Source organism: Phycodurus eques, chromosome 6 (assembly GCF_024500275.1).
Source record: "Phycodurus eques isolate BA_2022a chromosome 6, UOR_Pequ_1.1, whole genome shotgun sequence".
NCBI lineage: Eukaryota > Metazoa > Chordata > Actinopteri > Syngnathiformes > Syngnathidae > Phycodurus > Phycodurus eques.
This window is the reverse complement of record NC_084530.1, coordinates 9,606,741-9,624,487: the sequence shown is the minus strand read 5'-3', so window position 1 is coordinate 9,624,487 and position 17,747 is coordinate 9,606,741. Positions and strand designations below refer to the sequence as shown.

General features: G+C 39.2%; 1 protein-coding gene and 1 long non-coding RNA gene across 2 annotated transcripts in view; one reads left to right on the top strand and one right to left on the bottom strand.

The window, feature by feature from the left end:
* The window catches only part of rbm20 (RNA binding motif protein 20), a 41,162-nt gene extending 26,132 nt beyond the window's left edge, over nucleotides 1-15,030 (top strand). The window contains exons 3-14 of the mRNA XM_061680450.1: nucleotides 3,101-3,165; nucleotides 3,505-3,608; nucleotides 4,053-4,153; nucleotides 7,580-7,726; nucleotides 8,500-8,631; nucleotides 8,732-8,811; nucleotides 9,063-9,759; nucleotides 10,574-10,657; nucleotides 10,750-11,332; nucleotides 11,667-11,732; nucleotides 14,372-14,493; nucleotides 14,592-15,030. Coding sequence (XP_061536434.1) covers nucleotides 3,101-3,165; nucleotides 3,505-3,608; nucleotides 4,053-4,153; nucleotides 7,580-7,726; nucleotides 8,500-8,631; nucleotides 8,732-8,811; nucleotides 9,063-9,759; nucleotides 10,574-10,657; nucleotides 10,750-11,332; nucleotides 11,667-11,732; nucleotides 14,372-14,493; nucleotides 14,592-14,654 — 2,244 coding nt within the window. The 3' untranslated portion in view covers nucleotides 14,655-15,030. The remainder of the gene's footprint in view (nucleotides 1-3,100; nucleotides 3,166-3,504; nucleotides 3,609-4,052; nucleotides 4,154-7,579; nucleotides 7,727-8,499; nucleotides 8,632-8,731; nucleotides 8,812-9,062; nucleotides 9,760-10,573; nucleotides 10,658-10,749; nucleotides 11,333-11,666; nucleotides 11,733-14,371; nucleotides 14,494-14,591) is intronic.
* On the bottom strand, nucleotides 7,813-17,633 carry LOC133404505 (uncharacterized). Its single transcript, XR_009768839.1, has 3 exons — nucleotides 17,498-17,633; nucleotides 10,742-11,163; nucleotides 7,813-9,618 (listed from the first exon to the last, which is right to left on the bottom strand). It is a non-coding gene; the product is annotated as an uncharacterized LOC133404505 (long non-coding RNA).
* Nucleotides 17,634-17,747: the final 114 nt, after the last annotated feature.

Here is a 17,747-nt window from a genome sequence, read left to right as displayed (position 1 = left end):
GAAACAATTTAATGGCTCCTGGGGGAACCTGTGCAGGTGCTTTGAATTTAGTTGATGATTAGTGTGTGACACTCAGTTTAAAACATTTATGGCCTGCAAAAGTTGGGCTGATTTCTTCACAGTATTCAAATTGTTTTCATTCCTGATTTCGTGGGGTTTAGGAGCTAGAAGCCCAAATTATGTAAAAAGGAAAAAAATAAATACTTAATTGTTAAAATTGTGGGCCCTGAATCAATAATATATGAAAGTTTAACTTTTTTAATGGAATTATGGAAATAAATAAACTCTTCCATGATATTAAAATTTTTTGGAAAGGGTCTGTGTGTGTGCGTGGGTGTGTGTGTGTGTGTGTGTGTGTATATATATATATATATATATATATATATATATATATATATATTGCGAAATATTTTTCAAATGAGAGTCTTTTGTAAACAAAAACTGTACATACCCTGTTTTTTTCTTTGTTGAAAAGTGACTTAGCATTATACAAAAAAATCTCTACCCTTGTCTGTGACGCATCTAGTACGCCATTCTTCTACTTTTTCTTCTCTGAAGACGCAATGCATGATGGTATATCACGACTCAAGGAGTGACCATCGGTTGTTCACTACTTTTTGCTATGCCAAGTAGGAAATTCTGAGTGCACTATATTGGGCACTGAATTTGATCGCTCAGCATTCGGATACCACTACATAATGCACTATATAGTGGTTAGTGAGTAATTTTGGACACAGCCCCAGACTCTGTGTGTGCCTGTATGTGTGTGTGCGTCACTTCTTCTTTTCCTTTTGGCTTGTCCCATTAGTGTCATCCTTTTACATGTAAGTCTATCTCCTACATCCTCCTTGAACACCAACTGCCCTCATGTCTTCCCTCACAACATCCATCAACCTTCTCTTTGGTCTTCTTCTAGCTGTCTTGCCTGGCAGCTCCATCCTCATCATCCTTCAACCAATATACTCGCTATCTTGCCTCTGGACGTGTCCAAACCATTGAAGTCTGCTCTCTCTAACTTTGTCTCCAAAACATTTAACCTTGGCCGTCCCTCTGATGAGCTCATTTCTAATTTTACCCAACCTGGTCACTCCCAGAGAGAACCTCAACATCTTCATTTCCGCCCCCTCCAGCTCTGCTTCCTGTTGTCTCTTCAGTGCCACTGTCTCTAATCCATACATCATGGCTGGCCTCACCACTGTCATAAACTTTGCCCTTCATTCTAGCAGAGACTCTTCTGTCACATAACACACTTGACACCTTCCTCCACCCGTTCCAACCTGCTTGGACTCGTTTCTTCACTTCCTGACCACACTCACCATTGCTCTGGACTATTGACTCCAAGTATTTAATGTCCTCCACCCTTACTATCTTCTTCCCTGTAGCCTCACTCTTCCCCTCCATCCCTCTCATTCATGCAGATATATTCTGTCTTACTTCGGCTAATCTTCATTACTCTCCTTTCCAGTGCATGCCTCTATCTTTTTAACTATTCCTCCACCTGCTCGCTGCTTTCACTGCAGATCACAATGTCATCTGTAAACATCATGGTCCATGGGGATTCCACTCTATCCTCATCTGTCAACCAATCCATCACCACTGCAAACAGGAAGGGGCTCAGGGCTGATCCCTGATGCAGTCCAACCTCCACCTTAAACTCCTCTGGCACACCTTACCACTGTTCTGCTGCCCTCATACATGTCCTATATTATTCCAACATACAGTCTCTGCCCTCCCCGGGCTTGCTTTAAATTGTTTAATGCCCAGGTGTAGTTTACTGTTTAACTCAACTCACAACGAAAATAATTACACACATCGTATATTTAATTGCAAGAGACACATGATCGCTTTAGAAATCCCCAGCGCAATGCTAACAGTCAATGGAAACCCCCATTGGTGGGCTAGCTAGAATTAGCATTAGATCACGGGTGGGATTTACCTTCAAATAACGAATATTTATACACAAACTCCATAGTAACACGCACAGACAGGTAATATACCAATATTCACAGGCATGCGTTCTTCCTAATCTGTGAAGAACGTGTTAAATTAATTTTTTATTGCGACGTTCTCGTCTATTCTTTTTACTGCCCGCGTAGCTCCATGCAGGCAGTGCACCACACTGCCTCTAAGAGGTCTAGGCGCGCACAGGAGACACATTAATTTCACCTCCTGACTGACAAAATCACACTAAAATCTTCCTGATTTATGTCAGTTGGGATTACCAAAATTATTTGTATTTTCTAAAAATATATAGTTTTTATTTATATTTTTATATTATTATTTTACTTGTTACTAATTTCTTTTTTGGTTGTTATTTTAAATAGTAAAAATTGAGTTTTGGTAGTTATATGTATCGGATCGGGAATAGGGATCGGCCGATACTTAAAATCGAAGACTCAGACTTGTGTGCAAAGAAATGTGACCGGGACATCCCTAATAAAAGGCAAAGTGCATAATAGTAAACTGCATAACAGCTTCATAAAAATCGTGTGAGTTGCACAATTTACATGTGTTACCTTTCAAACTCTGTGAATGTCAAAAATGTCCCAAAGAGTAGCTACACAGTAATTACTGTATGTAATTCCTGCCATCTAATAGAAGAGCATTTATTTGTTCTGTCTGTCACTATGCCTCACTGACATAAATAGAAGAACAAAGTTACATTATTTCTTGTAAATTAATAATTTTTTGAGCAGTTAAGTAAAATGTAATAATTTACCACGGCACACTTGAAGCTCGCTCATGGCACCACAGTGGTTGGGAATCACTGCTCTATATGCAAAAATGTAAACGTTCCTATTCAGAAAACATCTTGCAAATCATGAAACTTCATTTTGGACGCCTAACGGTAAAGACATTTTGGGATTAAAAGTTTGAACAATATTACTTTTGAATATTTATGTTCTTAGAAACTATTATGACCTTTTGATTTTTAACAACTGTGAATAATTCAAATACTTATAGCACTAAAATTCAGTGACTTTCAAAAGGAAAGTCAGTGGGCCATGTCTTTACCATTATTGATCAAATTATATGAAAATGACCCTTATACACAAGATGTTAAGAGTTCATGAGTGTCGACTTGTTTGTGTATTTTTAGGACTGGGACCAGCACGTAAAGGGAAAACTACACTTGCAGAACATAATGTCATACAATAACGAAGGGTGAGTTTTCAAATCACTGGACTTTTTAAAGCAGCTTATGATACATAAACGTATACTGTTGTCAACAAGCAGAGCCAGTGACTTCCTGCGAGCTACCTTGTCAGTGATTGTCAAAGAAACATGATTTTAACACTTCCTTTTGTGAATTTTTATTTATTCTAGCACCATATCGGTCTGTTCAGAACAGATGTATCTCTTTCTCTTTCCAAATATTTCCATTTATTTGCTACTACATACAGCTGTCTTGGTGTTTCCATGAATATGAGCTCTGTCATAAGATAAGAGGGCGCTGGGCAGGCCGAAGACAGCTAAAATGAGCCATGTGTTTGATTGTTCCAGCTCGGCAGTGATATCAGCCGGAGCTGCTCACTACACGCTCAGAAGGTCCTCTGATGGTGCTCTCAATGGAGGGGACTCAGTGAGCTATAATGCTGCAGGTCAAGGTAAGTTATTCAGTAAGATGGTCTACAACAACTGGGTCTGTTTGCACTGAAGTCAAGAGTACAGGTATTCACATGTGGGCAATATGTAGATGACAGAGTGATGTAACACGCAATTATAAATAGATGCAGGGCATTGACGCGTCTAGAATTTAAAATATGGTTCAGTCTCTTTCCATTACTCATCACATGTATGATAGTGTATAATCACTGAGGCTGGCAAGACCAACATAAAAGCAACATTGATTTAAAAAAAAAATTGATGATAATAATATTGGCGGTAACAATGCTGTGTTCAAATATTCGAAAGTTTGGGGATACTAATAAAGAAGAGTCTCTTTATTTTGTGGAGTTCTCACCATTGTACAGATTTTTTTATGTTAACCGGATAGCATGTCATACTGAAGGCAGACATATGAAGCATAACATTTAAAATTGTTTCCACAGATGTTTCCTCAGGAGTCAACACGTCATACTTGCCAGCTGCGGCCGTGAAGAATTACCCTTTGCCCAACACGGGGTTTACTTCACACCAGCCAGAGTCAAAGGTCTGACAAATATGTGGCTTTTATTTTACAATAAAGTACTGTACTGTACTGTACCCTTATAAATGAAAAATATGCTTTGGTTACGACAAAGGAGCAGCTGTCATCTTAGAACTAACCGTGTTTATGTCTGTTTTCAAGGCGGTCATAACAACTAGTCAAGTTTCAAATATATTAATAAAAAGGCATATTTATATTTCAACTCTTGATCGATTGGACAGATACATTTTTCTTTGTCTTTTAAGTGTTAAAAATAGGTAATTATGCAGCTAAGGTGTTTTGAGTAATGAATTCATTTGGGTTGTCGGAAGAGGCTTTTATTGTGAGAGTGTGAAAATATTCATAGGCTATTCTACATGAGCTAAAGTTAGTTTCTATAAGCACACACCTGTCTTAAGTAGAACAGGTGGAGTTTTAAAGTTTCAAAGCCAAGTGTTGTATATGTGACCACAGTGAGAGGCAAAAGCCTTTTGATGACATTTGTACAAACAAACTTGACAAACATAGTGGGCGGTACACATATATAGGGTATGTCATGTGAATGTGTATACAAGCCAATTTTCATACATACACACAATGGTTTCTTTGAATTAAAGTTACACACAGTTCTCCTTCAACTAAGACGGTAGCTTCAAGGAATGAGAACCTGAACACAAAAAAATAAACACAGGATTACAGTTAAATGCTGTTAGCAGTACAGCCCTAACGACCTCCAAGTTACACACAGTTCTCCTTCAACTAAGACGGTAGCTTCAAGGAATGAGAACCTGAACACAAAAAAATAAACACAGGATTACAGTTAAATGCTGTTAGCAGTACAGCCCTAACGACCTCCAGGCAGCTGTGTAAAGCTGAACATTGAGGAGAGTCCAGTAAAGTGATACCAGGGATCAGCATGCAAGGGGCTGTGCGCAGGAACGTCAGGGAGGAACTGTGAAAGCAAGCGGACCAACTCCTTGGACCCTCAAACATGAATCCTGCTTTACACAAACAAACATCTGGATAGATTCCAGCCAATCAACGCCATGTTAAATAGTTTTATAGGTCTGTATGTACTATATGTATTTGGCCAGAGTTGGGTACGTTTTAAGTTTTCAGCAACAGTGGACATGGCTGTGCACATAAAGGATGGTAACTTGTGAGGTCAGTGTTGTTTATTGTACTGAATTAAACCAAACATGTTTTTGCATTCAGTGGATGCTCTATAACACACAACCTTCCAGCTGGTCGACCTCCAATTTGTTGTTCCGTTGAAAATAATGGAAACAAAAATCAGTTGGAGGGAAAAACTGTTGCCATCATAGAACTGGTCACGTTAATTGTTCAGGGAAATTAAGTACACTTTTATATAATATGTCTATTACATTTCTATATCGTGTTACTTTATAAAATTAAATTTTAAAAAATAACAATACAAATAAAAAGAAGTTAACCACTGTAAAACATAAAACCAACAAAACACTGACTTAGCTTGACAACAAGTCACAAATGCATATATGTTGATGCTGGATTTTGAATGTGAGTCCGTTTACTTGACATTACTTCCTGCATATATTCTTCTTCGATTCGATACTGAAATATTTTGGACTATCCTCATTTTTGCGTGTTTTTGTTTAGATTTAAGGGACTGACATGTACTGCTGGTTTGTGGTCTCAGCTACTGTTGATCGTCTGAGTCACCCTCAGTGGGGATCTCAGTGCTGCGGTCAAACCGCCTGGGACTTCACAAGCACACGACATTTGCAGGTCAAACACCAGTAAAGTGCAAAGAGCAATGCCCAAGACTCTTCTTCTCTCGAACATTCACAGAATATTAACAGCCTATAACGGGATCTGTTTATTGAGCCCCAGTGTATATTGACCTTTATGTGCTCTGATGGTGGCTGTGGTACTGACATAGAGCTGTTCATAGAATTATCGCTCTTGTACCTCTCAAACTGCCAAAGAAACCATTAAGTTGTCACCATCATGCACTTTCCACTAGAAGTAACCAAAACTGCAGGCATTTCAGTTGTTTTTTTAAATTGATTTGTAAATTTAATTGAGCTGCACATTTGAAAACCTTGTAGAACAGGTGGAAGCATACATTCGGTCGGGTGAGAGTAACTTTTATTTTTTGTGTCATCAGTGAGCAAATCATGTGATCAAACTGATGTGTGATGTATGTAGGTATTCAACAAATAAAGATTCTCTCCATTGTACATTCTTGTCATGGATTTTAGCCAGAGTGTGAAGTGAATGTTAAGTGTTTGGATTTCCACTGGTCAAATGACCTGGCTTACTGTTGGTCCAAGGGGGAATTCAGACTTTCGTCCGTCGTCCACATGGAACTGTCTGTTAGGTAAGACGGCCTAGGAGGTTGGGTGGTGAGGATGCAAACCCACCCCAAAAAAAAATTGCAGTTGGTCGCAGAAATTAGACTCTGTGATGAATTCGCAACAGCTTTCTTTAACTGTGGTAAAGGACAAAATCCATGTGGATTGTTGTAAGGCTTTTTAAGCTCTCCTCCATAGTTCAGTTCGAAGAACAACAAATGGTGAAACAACAACCAATGTATACTGTCATGCAATATATATATATACATATTGTATACAGAGTATGGACATATACTGTATATGGAAGTACTGTATCTGCAGAAGGAACCTATAACTACATGTTTTTGTAGTTTATTAAGTAGCAATTCATGATACGCGACCATGATAAGTGCCGTCATACGAAATGGTGCCAAATATACAACACCCCAAAGCATGTAGATATTACATCTACTGCTGTTTATTGAAGTATGACCTGTGTCTGGGTTTTAAAAGGGATGTTGGACATGCAATCAAATATAGGTTAGCGTATTTTGCAGTATCAAATGTTTGAAACCTCTCTTGGCTGTAAGCTGACAAGCAAGTGTGTAAATCTAAATGTGAAGCTTTAATTATACTGCCACAGTTTTACAGTTGCTAATAATACGGCCAGCTGGATCAAAGACATCATGCTGTGTGATAGTGTTGCATTGATGATGGGCAGAATAGTTTCCTGCTGCAACCTCCACCGCAAAGCTCGGTAGATTATACTGTCATATCATCGTTTGAATATGTTTCATCATACAACTGTCATTATTCTGACTCATTTCCTTTGCTGATTGACAAGGTCTAATCACATGGTTGTACATGTAAGGTCAGTTTTGAACACCTGCTTAAGTTACCAATTACGTTAACTTCACACTCTCTGGACCCCCTTGGGGAAATTCGTATTACACTCTGAGGAGAAATGTCAGAGTCAGGCTGCTGTGCAACTATGTCACACCCCTGAGCAGTTGGGGTTTTATGACCTTGCTCAAGGACACCATGTCCCAATTGTCAAGGGTTCGGTTTTGGCTGAGCCACTGCTGCCAATTCTTAGTTTTCTCAGATGTTCATATTTTTCTTGTTATATTTTCAGCCGTTTCCCCCGAGAAAGGCCACCACGGGGCGTGTTGTTCACATCTGCAATCTCCCTGAAGGCAGTTGTACCGAGAATGATGTCATCAATCTGGGACTGCCCTTTGGCAAAGTTACCAATTACATCCTGATGCGCTCTACCCATCAGGTATAAAAACTTTTTAAATTAGTACAGTATATACTTTTGCTCCTAAGGGCATAGTCATGTGGGAACACAAAGTTCCAAAAGGGAAGAGTAAAAGAACTAAAAAGTTGGAATTATGGGGTCTGCTGTAGTTCCACACCTGTGCAATAATCATGCTGTCTGATCTGCATCTTGTTATGTTACACCTGTGAGGTGGAGGGATTATCTCGGCAAGAGAGACGTGCTCACTTACAGATTTAGACAGATCTTTGAACAATATCCAAAGGAGAAGTAGGCCTTTTGTACAAGGAAAAAACGCTTGAGATATTTAACCTCAGATCATGAAAAATTGAATCAAAAGCAAAATTATTGCTTTCATGTTTTTCACTTGTTTGCTTATACTATAAAATTTATAAGCTTTAAAATAAGGGCCTGTCTAAAGTGTTTGAAGATAAAGGTGCTTGTGTGACTTTGAAGAAATGGCAGGGCACTGTCTGTACTCAATCTCAAAGTCCCCTCCACTGAGTTCAATACTGGTGTGCAGATCCTATGACTATTGCACATGGAGTAAACACTGTACTGGTCATACATTAGGGTGGCATTTTTTTAAATTGTAATTCACTGGCTATCGATGTGGCACTCAGGGTCTAAGGTTTCATGTCAAAACTGGACCACAACCTTGATATCACCACCAAAATTTAGTGCAGAGTCAGAATGTGAAGCCCGCATCTGAATATACAATAATATGAAAAGTAAAACAACTGCTGAGTCGATTTGTTTATGTTCTCTCCAATTAGGCCTTTCTGGAGATGGCCTATATCGAAGCAGCTCAAGCCATGGTTCAGTACTACCAACTGACTCCAGCCATGATAAACAATCAGAAACTTCTGATTCGAATGTCTAAAAGGTACCAGGAGCTCCAACTAAAGGTAGACTAGACTAAAATGTGTATGCATTATTATCAAAGTTCCAAAAAATGGCAACTGCTTAATTCATCCATCCAATTTCTGTAATTTCTTATTTTTATAGAAACCGGGTAAAGATGTTCAGGCAGTCATCCAAGAAATTGCTTCTCATTGGGAAAGAGATGTAATGCAAGAACTTGAGCAGTAAGGAAATGATTCATCTATCTGGAAAATGAAAAACATAACAGATATTTAATTATTCATCCCAGACAGCAACAGTTAGTTAGCTACCCTGTATGGTTGAAATGTCACTTTTACATGATAGTGGCAAGATCATACAATACCTTATGTCTGAAGTCAGGAAAGGCAAGCAAGTTATTCGTTATGTTGAACCTCTGTGGAATATCACAAGACAACTGTTTTTTTCATTTAACTTACCTATCACCGTCCTCCAGCTACATGCCAGACAGAGCCCGTTCCCGCAGCCCCGTCAGAAGCTCCCTGAGCCCTCACTCACACAGTCCCAGTTTCACATCATGCAGCTCAGCCCACAGCCCCCAAGCGGCACCATGCAGAGCTCAGGAGAGAGGCAGTAATGGCCTGGGCCTACGCCGAGGTTCTTGGGACTGGTCTTCACACTATAGACGAGGTGAGGATGACAAGGAGAGGGATGAACCCTCCAGGCGGAATGGCTGGAGCACTGACGGCAGTCGGCCTAACGAACGGCCAGCTGACCGCCCCAACGATCGGCTAGCCGACCGGCGGAAAGCATACGGGAAACCCTCGGATTACGTCATCTCCAGGTCTGCAGATGAGCGAGGAGATAAAGGCGTGACTGGAAACAGAGACTTCCCGCGAGGCAGCCCTCAAAGCAAGTCCTTCAACTCCTACCGCAGCATGGAGGAAAGCTTCTACATGAAGTCCGACAAGGTGACCAGATCTCCGTACCAAAGACACGATAGCAAGTCAAAAAGGAGGAATGGCAGCGACCACAGCAGGCACTCGAGGCATCTGGAGAGCGAGAAGATTGATGAGCCACTTCGCAGAACTCCAGAAGATAGGAAGCTCCATTCACCCAGCAGGGGGGGGAGTAGGAAGCCAAACAAGAGGTGCACCACTACAGAGAAACATGACAGCCCCACTAGAAATACTGTGAGTAACAAACACAGTTTATCATGGGGTATATATTTCTTCCCCGCAATAGGTGAAACTCTGCGGTGTAGATCGTATTTAAAAAAAACATTCTCGTTTTACCCCACCCGCACACTTTAAACACATACAAACTTATCAAAACACACTTTTTAAAGTATGCCTTTGCGTTGTTCTCAGTCTTCAAATAAGAGGTCAAGCATGCTTGCTTCAAGCTGTTTATTTGTAACTCCCAGTTGATGTTTACTGTAAACTTCACAGATAAAACAAAAGAAAAATAAGTATTGTATCTTTAACAACCAAATCATTCAACCAAACCGTATAATTTTGTTTAACTCAAGTCTGTTAGCTTAATACTCACATAACGAATAATGCAAAACGCAATAAATCGGCTAACGGAAATGAGCATTGATTTTACGGTAATTATAAACCTTCAAACAACTGCTACTTTAACACACACGGAGAAGCAACAGATCTAAACATAGCATGCAATAATATTCACAGGAATACATTCTCTCTGCTCTGTGGGAACAATGACGACTACTGGAGATTAGTTAGGGACCTTCTCTGCCTCTCTTCTTGCTATGAACTCGCCAGTGCACCTCAGTGCTGCCGGCATGTTGCCGCAAAACGTGGTACTACAAACATTGAAGGCACCCATCTCTAAATCCTGACTTGCCTGTATACTGTACCGTAAAAAAAACTGAAACCAATCCCTCAAAAATCTGCAATCTCGCCGGGGTGTAATGGGGGAACACTGTACAGCTGAATTCGATGCACCATATTGTTGTAGATACTAATTGACATTCCTTTGTAGGAAAGCCAATCTAAAGAACGTGTCTCACCTCAGGGCGGCAACAAGCCAAAAGATGCTGCTGAATGTTTTAAACATAAGGACACTGTAAGTAATAAGAAAAAGACTAAAAAAGAAGGCAACATCTGTAAACGTGCTTAGCTGTGTATTAAAAGACTTTTTCTTGCTTACTTTGCAAGGAGAAGGGGTTGGAAAGTGGAGACAACACTGATGACGAGTGTTGTTATCCCAAGAACATGGAGGAATTTCTAACAGTTGATGAAGTGGGAGAAGACGATTTCATTATCGAACCGGACCTTCCTGATCTGGAAGAGGATGCGACTTGTCCTGAAGAATCGGCAGAGGAGCAAACACAGACAATGGTGGAGACCGTGCTGTCACCTTCACCCACTTTGGAGGAGCAGGAGACATCTATTGACAAATCCATCCAGGAACAGACATGTGAGGCCGCTGATGTCCCAGTAGAAACTTCTGGAACTGAGAAAGCAGTTTTAATTGAGACGAGTGTGGAAGAACAATTAAAGAGTCCTGTGACTTCCGAGACACCAATTACAAACCCAAGTGACATTCCCAATGAGGAGTCTAAGGCGGCACTGGAGGAGACAAGTACAGAAGACAAAGTTACCGACAGTGGGCCCTTAGAAGAAAAGCCAGTAAAGAATCACATTCAAATATCAAAGGACAGCAAGGTCCAGGATTTTGTACAGGTCACAGAGGCTAGCTCTAATGTGACTCAACACAAGGACAGCATTCTTAAAAAAGGTACTTTACACCAGAGATATTTTCAAGGTTTAATGTTCTTTTTTTAAAATGGCCACCAAATACTCTGTCCTGATCATACTTGGAAATTTGTATTATAGTTTCACCGATCATAAATAACATGATGTTCACTTTCTCACCGAAAGTGAACTGGAACATCCTTTGAAGAATACCAACCCATCATAAAAAAATTCAAAGACAGGAGACACGAAGTTGAACATAAACTAACCTGTATATACTTAGGAAAACAGGAGGTCATAGCCACAAATAAAAGAGTTGAGCGTTATTTTAAAATGTTTTGTACATATTTCCCTTTTTACTCATTTGCTTTTTCCAGATATTGAAGCACCCTCATCATCTATTGAGCATGAGAAGGTTGTCATTGAACACATCATCCCTTTAGGTAAGCCGGATGCATTTTATTTCACCTCTGTTGCAGTGAGATGGGAATGCAACAAATCATTTCAGTTTTCCAACTACCCTCAAAATAGAATCGATCCCTTTTACAGTTACCCTAATCATTCTCACAGCCTTAAGATCTCAGACATTATTCTCTGCTGTCTTAGTGTGAACGTTAAAGCGTTATCATGTACACTGCTAATAACAGCACTGACAACCTGTTGCATTAGCACTCTAATTGACTGGAATTGGCTGGCCACATGCTGACCTATTTCCGTGATCTGATTGTGAACTGCACCCCTGAGAAATGAATATTTATATTATTATTAGCACTGGAATGGCACGGCCCAGCACATGCTGCACAGGGACTTACATAAGCCGCTGCTGCGTGGCAACAATAGATCACAGACACTAGAGCTGTCTGCCATGAGTAATGTGGCTATTTTGATTGTGTGATGCTTCAACAATCTGTGTTTTTATTCAGACCAAACTCAGCACAACTGAAATCAGCATTTTTTTCAAGTCAAAGTCAACGGAGTATGTCATTGTGTCGGAACAAGTGATTTCCATGTTCTAATCATTCCCACATGCACTTAGGTATATTTAAAAAGCAGGCTTTTCAATATCAGAGTGTCAAGGTCATGTTTCTTGTCCAGTTGTCTCAAAACTATATACTTGTAAAATACTATGTGAAATAGCGCAGCTTGCGATGGAAGGGAGAGGCACGGTGTTGCGTATGTTCAGACATTCTGGGTTTGAATATGAACTTTGCCTTTCTGTCCTTTCTGTTCTACTCGTGCTTGCGTGCATTTTCTGCAGGTATCTCAACTTCCACCAGAACGGTTAAAGAGTGTTCCATGTCATAGTTTTGAGGTTTCGCGGTTTGAATCTCGACTACGGCCTCCCTATGTTGGAGTTTGCATCTTCTCCGAGTGACCGCAGAAAACCCACGCAAGCACTTCCTCACAAATTCCCCAAAAATACCTGTTATCCTAATTTCTACTGTATAATGCGCATCAAAAGTCAATAGTGCGCATTATACATAGGTATCGAGGAAAATGAAAAAACCTTCACATTTTATAAATGTAAGCCGTCATCTAGAGGTTATGAAAAAGCTGTACACTATCATTCCAATATGCCATCCCCACCTAGAGGTTATGAAAAAGGTGTCGCCTATACTTTCATTCCAATATGATAGGGGCTACGTATGACTGCATATATGTACAGTTGTGCTCATAAGTTTACAGTTTACCTTGGCAGAATTTGTGAAATATTGTTTTTTTAAAATACAACTGAAGACTGAAAAACAACCATCATTAATTTCCTTATGTTTAGGTTTTGTTTAATGATAATGCTTTTCTGAAACGCTTGACCGTTTAATTTGAATCCCATTAAAATAAAATTAAATGTGTTTCGCCTGGCCTTCGTGTTTTCTTTAAAGAATTGTATACATCTTACAAAGTCTGCCTCGGTAATCAAACATATGAGCACAACTGTGTGTTTTCTCATTTACTAAATAAAAATAGGCCTGTGAATTTCCAAATAAGAGCAAGTAAATAAAAAGAAAGTATTACGTGTTCAAATAAACTGCTTAACTTCAGAATAATTCTTTGAAAAAGATAACGAAATACAGATAATACTTCATGTTTTGATCATATGGGTAGAAGCAAAATCATGCATTGTAAAATTGCATTATACATAGGTACAAAGGTTTTTCCAGAATTTTTAGGTCAACTTTGGGGGTGCGTATTATAAACGGGTGCGCATTATACACAAGAAATTATGGTAGGTGAATTAAATACTCTAATTGACGACCAGTCCAGTATCCCACTTCATGCCTAAAGTCAGAAGAGATGGGCTCCAGTTCACCCACAACCCTGAGCATAAGCCGTATAGACAATGAATGGATGCATGGGTGGATGAGTAGTTGGATGAATATTCCAGCTTCCTCCAGTATTCCACAAAAATGCAAGACTCAAAATTGTCCTCGCTGTGAATGTGAGTGTGAATGGCTGTTTATCTGTACTCTGTGATTGAGTGGTGAGCTTTCCAGGGTGTGCAACTGACCCGACACCCTGAACAGGATAAGCAGTATAAAGTTACAAGGTCCAACCTGAGAATGCTCCAGTCAAATATAAACAAACAACATGCGTGGCAACCACAATTCAGGTCCATCTCAATAAATTACAATATCCTGGAAAATTATTTTAGTAGTTCATTTCAAAAACTCATATTCTATACAATAGATTCACTATACTATTTCTTCTATTTCCATTTTGATGATCTTACAGTGAACAAATACCCCAAGTATCAAGAAATGAGAATATTACATATGAACCCATAAAAAATATTTTTAATATGGAAATTAGTTAGGAATTGGCTTTCTGAAAAGTATTTTCCCGTGTGTTTAATGAATCTGTATATTATGAATGTCACTTTTTGAATGGATGTACAAATAAATTTACTTTTCTACAATATTCAAATTAATTGAGAAATGCCTCTAATGTAGTACATTACTGCATTTGCTTTGTTTCTGATTTGAAAAGCATTTTTTCCGCCGCCTTGGCAGGAAACGTTGTCGTTATTACACCAAGAAACTGTCCCTATAAAATGGTAACCCACATATTGTTCGTTGCTTTGCAGGAGTGGAGTTCATTGAGCCGAGGACTGGTTTCTACTGTAAACTTTGTGAGCTGTTCTACACCAGCGAGGAGACTGCAAAGCTGAGTCACTGTCGCAGCCCTGTACACTACAGGAACCTACAGGTATGCGCAGTCAATGTCCTGCAGCCAGCTGACTGATGCTACTGCTGTGGCCAATACCTTCACACTCTTTTTGTTATCTTTCTCTGCCACTCATGCAGAAGTACCTGTCCCAACTGGCACAAGAGAGCCTAAACCTTGCTGAATTTTCAACGAGACAGTGACATCTTGTCCTTACAGCAAGTGGAACAAGGCACAAGTGGAATTCATCGCGGCATAACAATATACATACTTGCACTTGTTTTTAGGCGACTGGAATAGTGGTTGCATATTTGGAATAGTTATGCTAATTGCGTTCAATTTTGTACATACTATATAATGTATAGTAAGGGCATTTGTTAGTTTTATTCTTGTACTCATGAAGCTATTTGTTATTGAACTTGAATTTTGACAAACTTTACTGTACATTAAGTTCAATTGCTTTCGAGACAAAATCTGACTTCCAGTTTGGTCTTTGAATTGTCCAAATAACAATAATAACTTTTATTATTAAAACAACAAAGTGACTCAAATGATGCCAATGAATGTTTTTGAGGCAGATTCTCAGGTTAATTATACTTGTTGAGTTTCCAACTCAGTGTGTATTATTCTCAATTTATTGATAACTGGAGTCTTTGTAAAGTTTTCTTTAACTCTGGTCTTGTGTGCACTACAGTTGTCTTTCAGTTACAATTCACTTTATGTGTAAGAACGATACAAAGACTGCTGTGTATAAATGTCACTAAAAATGTCAGCCCCTCACAGTACCAGCTTTATTAGCCTAACTTAATGCCTCAACATTTTAAATATAGTACATTAAACTGGACCATGTACAGTAGTTAAACTTGCAACATACAGGACTGTTGCTTGTTTCAAAGCCAAATTTATTTTGTACACTCCTATGAAACCTAATCCTCTTTTCTCCAATATACTTTTCATTTAAATAAATACTTTACTGAAGTGTTTTTTTCCCCCCTAGCATTATAATTTTTCTTAACGTTTGAATCAGTTATTTAGTGATTATTAAGCTTGGAGCTTTGTATATACATACCTTACGTACGACATAATGGCATGCGTCATACAGAGATAAAGTACGTACTGTACGTGACGCCATTCATCAGTGCCACCTATTTTTAAAACCGTGCTCATGACTTTGAACAGTATTGTTGTGAACGAGCGCCCCCAAGCGATGTGGCAGAACAGGTAAATGCAGGAAAACAAACTTGAGCTCGACTATACAAAACTACTGACCACGAGTGGCATATAGTACAATACACGACCGCTTTAAAAGATCGAATTATTATTTTCATCAACAAAACAGTGACAGCTACAGCAAACGATCCAAATATTTGTTTGCATTGAAAATAACATTTATATAATCGCAATGAACTACAATGCACCTGATGATCACTACAATAAGTACATCTCAAACAAAGCCAGATGTCAACGTGGATTTAGTTTTGTTTTTTGTTTTCACAATTCTAGAGTATTTTTAGTCATTGAGTTACTTGGTGTCCTCGGTCTGTGGTCCTGACATACACTATACTGCCAAAACGTATTCGCTCACCTGCCTTGACTCACATATGATCAGAAGTGACATCCCCTTCTTCATCAGTTGGGTTTAATATGACATCAGTCCAGCTTTTTCAGCTATAACTCTTCTAGGAAGGCTTTCCACAAGGTTCTGGAGTGTGTGTCGACCATTCTTCCAGAAGTGCCTTTGTGAGGTCACACACTGATGTTGGGCGAGAAGGCCTGGCTCTCACTTTTTGCCAAAGGACTTCTATCAGGTTGCTGTCAGGACTCTGTGCAGGCCAGTGAAGTTCATCCACACCAGACTCTTTCATCCATGTCTTATGGACCTTGCTTTGTGCATTGGTGGACAGTCAAGTTGGAACAGGAAAGTTGGGAGCAATGAATTGTCCAAAAGCTATTTATGTTGAATCCTTCAGCGTTCCTTTTACTTTGGACAATTCCATGCTCCCAACTTTGTGTTAACACTTCTTCCATTTCGAACATGTCCTGACCTCAACCAAACTGAACACCTTTGGGATGAATTAGAGCAGAGACTGAGAGCCAGGCCTTCTCGCCCAACATCAGTGTGTGACCTCTCAAATGTTCTTCTGGAAGAATGGTCAAAAATTCTCATAAACACACTCCTAAACCTTGTGGACAGCCTTCCCAGAAGAGTTGAAGCTGTTACAGCTGCATAGGGTCGACCAACGTCATATTGAACCCTATCGATGAAGAATGAGATGTCACTTAAGTTCATATGTGAGTCAAGGCGGGTGAGTGAATACTTCTGGCCGTATAGCGTACAACGTAACGAGGTTAAAAACACATTATACAAGAAGGCACACTAAGTTACCGCCGTACTTGCTGTATTTATTTGATAGGTTTCTGCTTGCCGACTATGATGGCTTTACTACTGCATTAGACAATCTGGCGTGTTTCGACTTACGTAGACATTCGGGCTGTGTTCATGCCGTAGGAACGAACTTCATCATAAACCAATACTGTATGCAATACAGTATATATCAGGTAATCATCTAATGAATTATATATGACAGGGGTCACCAACCTTTTTGAAACTGAGCTACTTCTTTGGTACTGATTGATACGAAGGGTTGCCAGTTTGATACACACTTCTGAAATAACAGATTTGCTCAAATTACCTTTATTTATATGCTGTAATTGTAATATTCAGATTGTCCAAACTTTTTCCTGTGAGGGCCACATACTGGAAAATTGAAGGATGCAAATGAAATTATTTGCCTTTAATTTATTAAACGCGGTAAAACCAATCTACCAAGCAATTACATATTGTTTATAAATTGTGAGTTAATTTAAAAAATACGACACAGCTTTCTGCTAAAAGTGATTGTAATGAAGAGAAAGGTTGTTACTATTTTAGTTGTAGTTTCTTTGCATCGTTACATATCGTTAGCCTGTATTACATAACAGCCTGAGTTGTTTTTAATTTACTAACACATTATCAATTAAAAAAAAAAAAAAAAAAAAAGCTTACTTGCTAGAAATTGTGTTTGCAGATTCTCAGTCATCCAGATCATGGTCATCCGCAAAGGCAAACAGACTCGATGTTTGTTTGATTTGTTGTTTTTTTTATTGTTAATTTTACTATTACAATGTTGATTGTTGATGTGGGCCACGTCAAATGTTATTAGCTCGACGAAGAAAAAATGGCATTAAGTAAAACCCATATTCTTGCATTACCATTGGCTGAGGTGTTTTAAAACCCCCGCCTCCATCGGCCAATC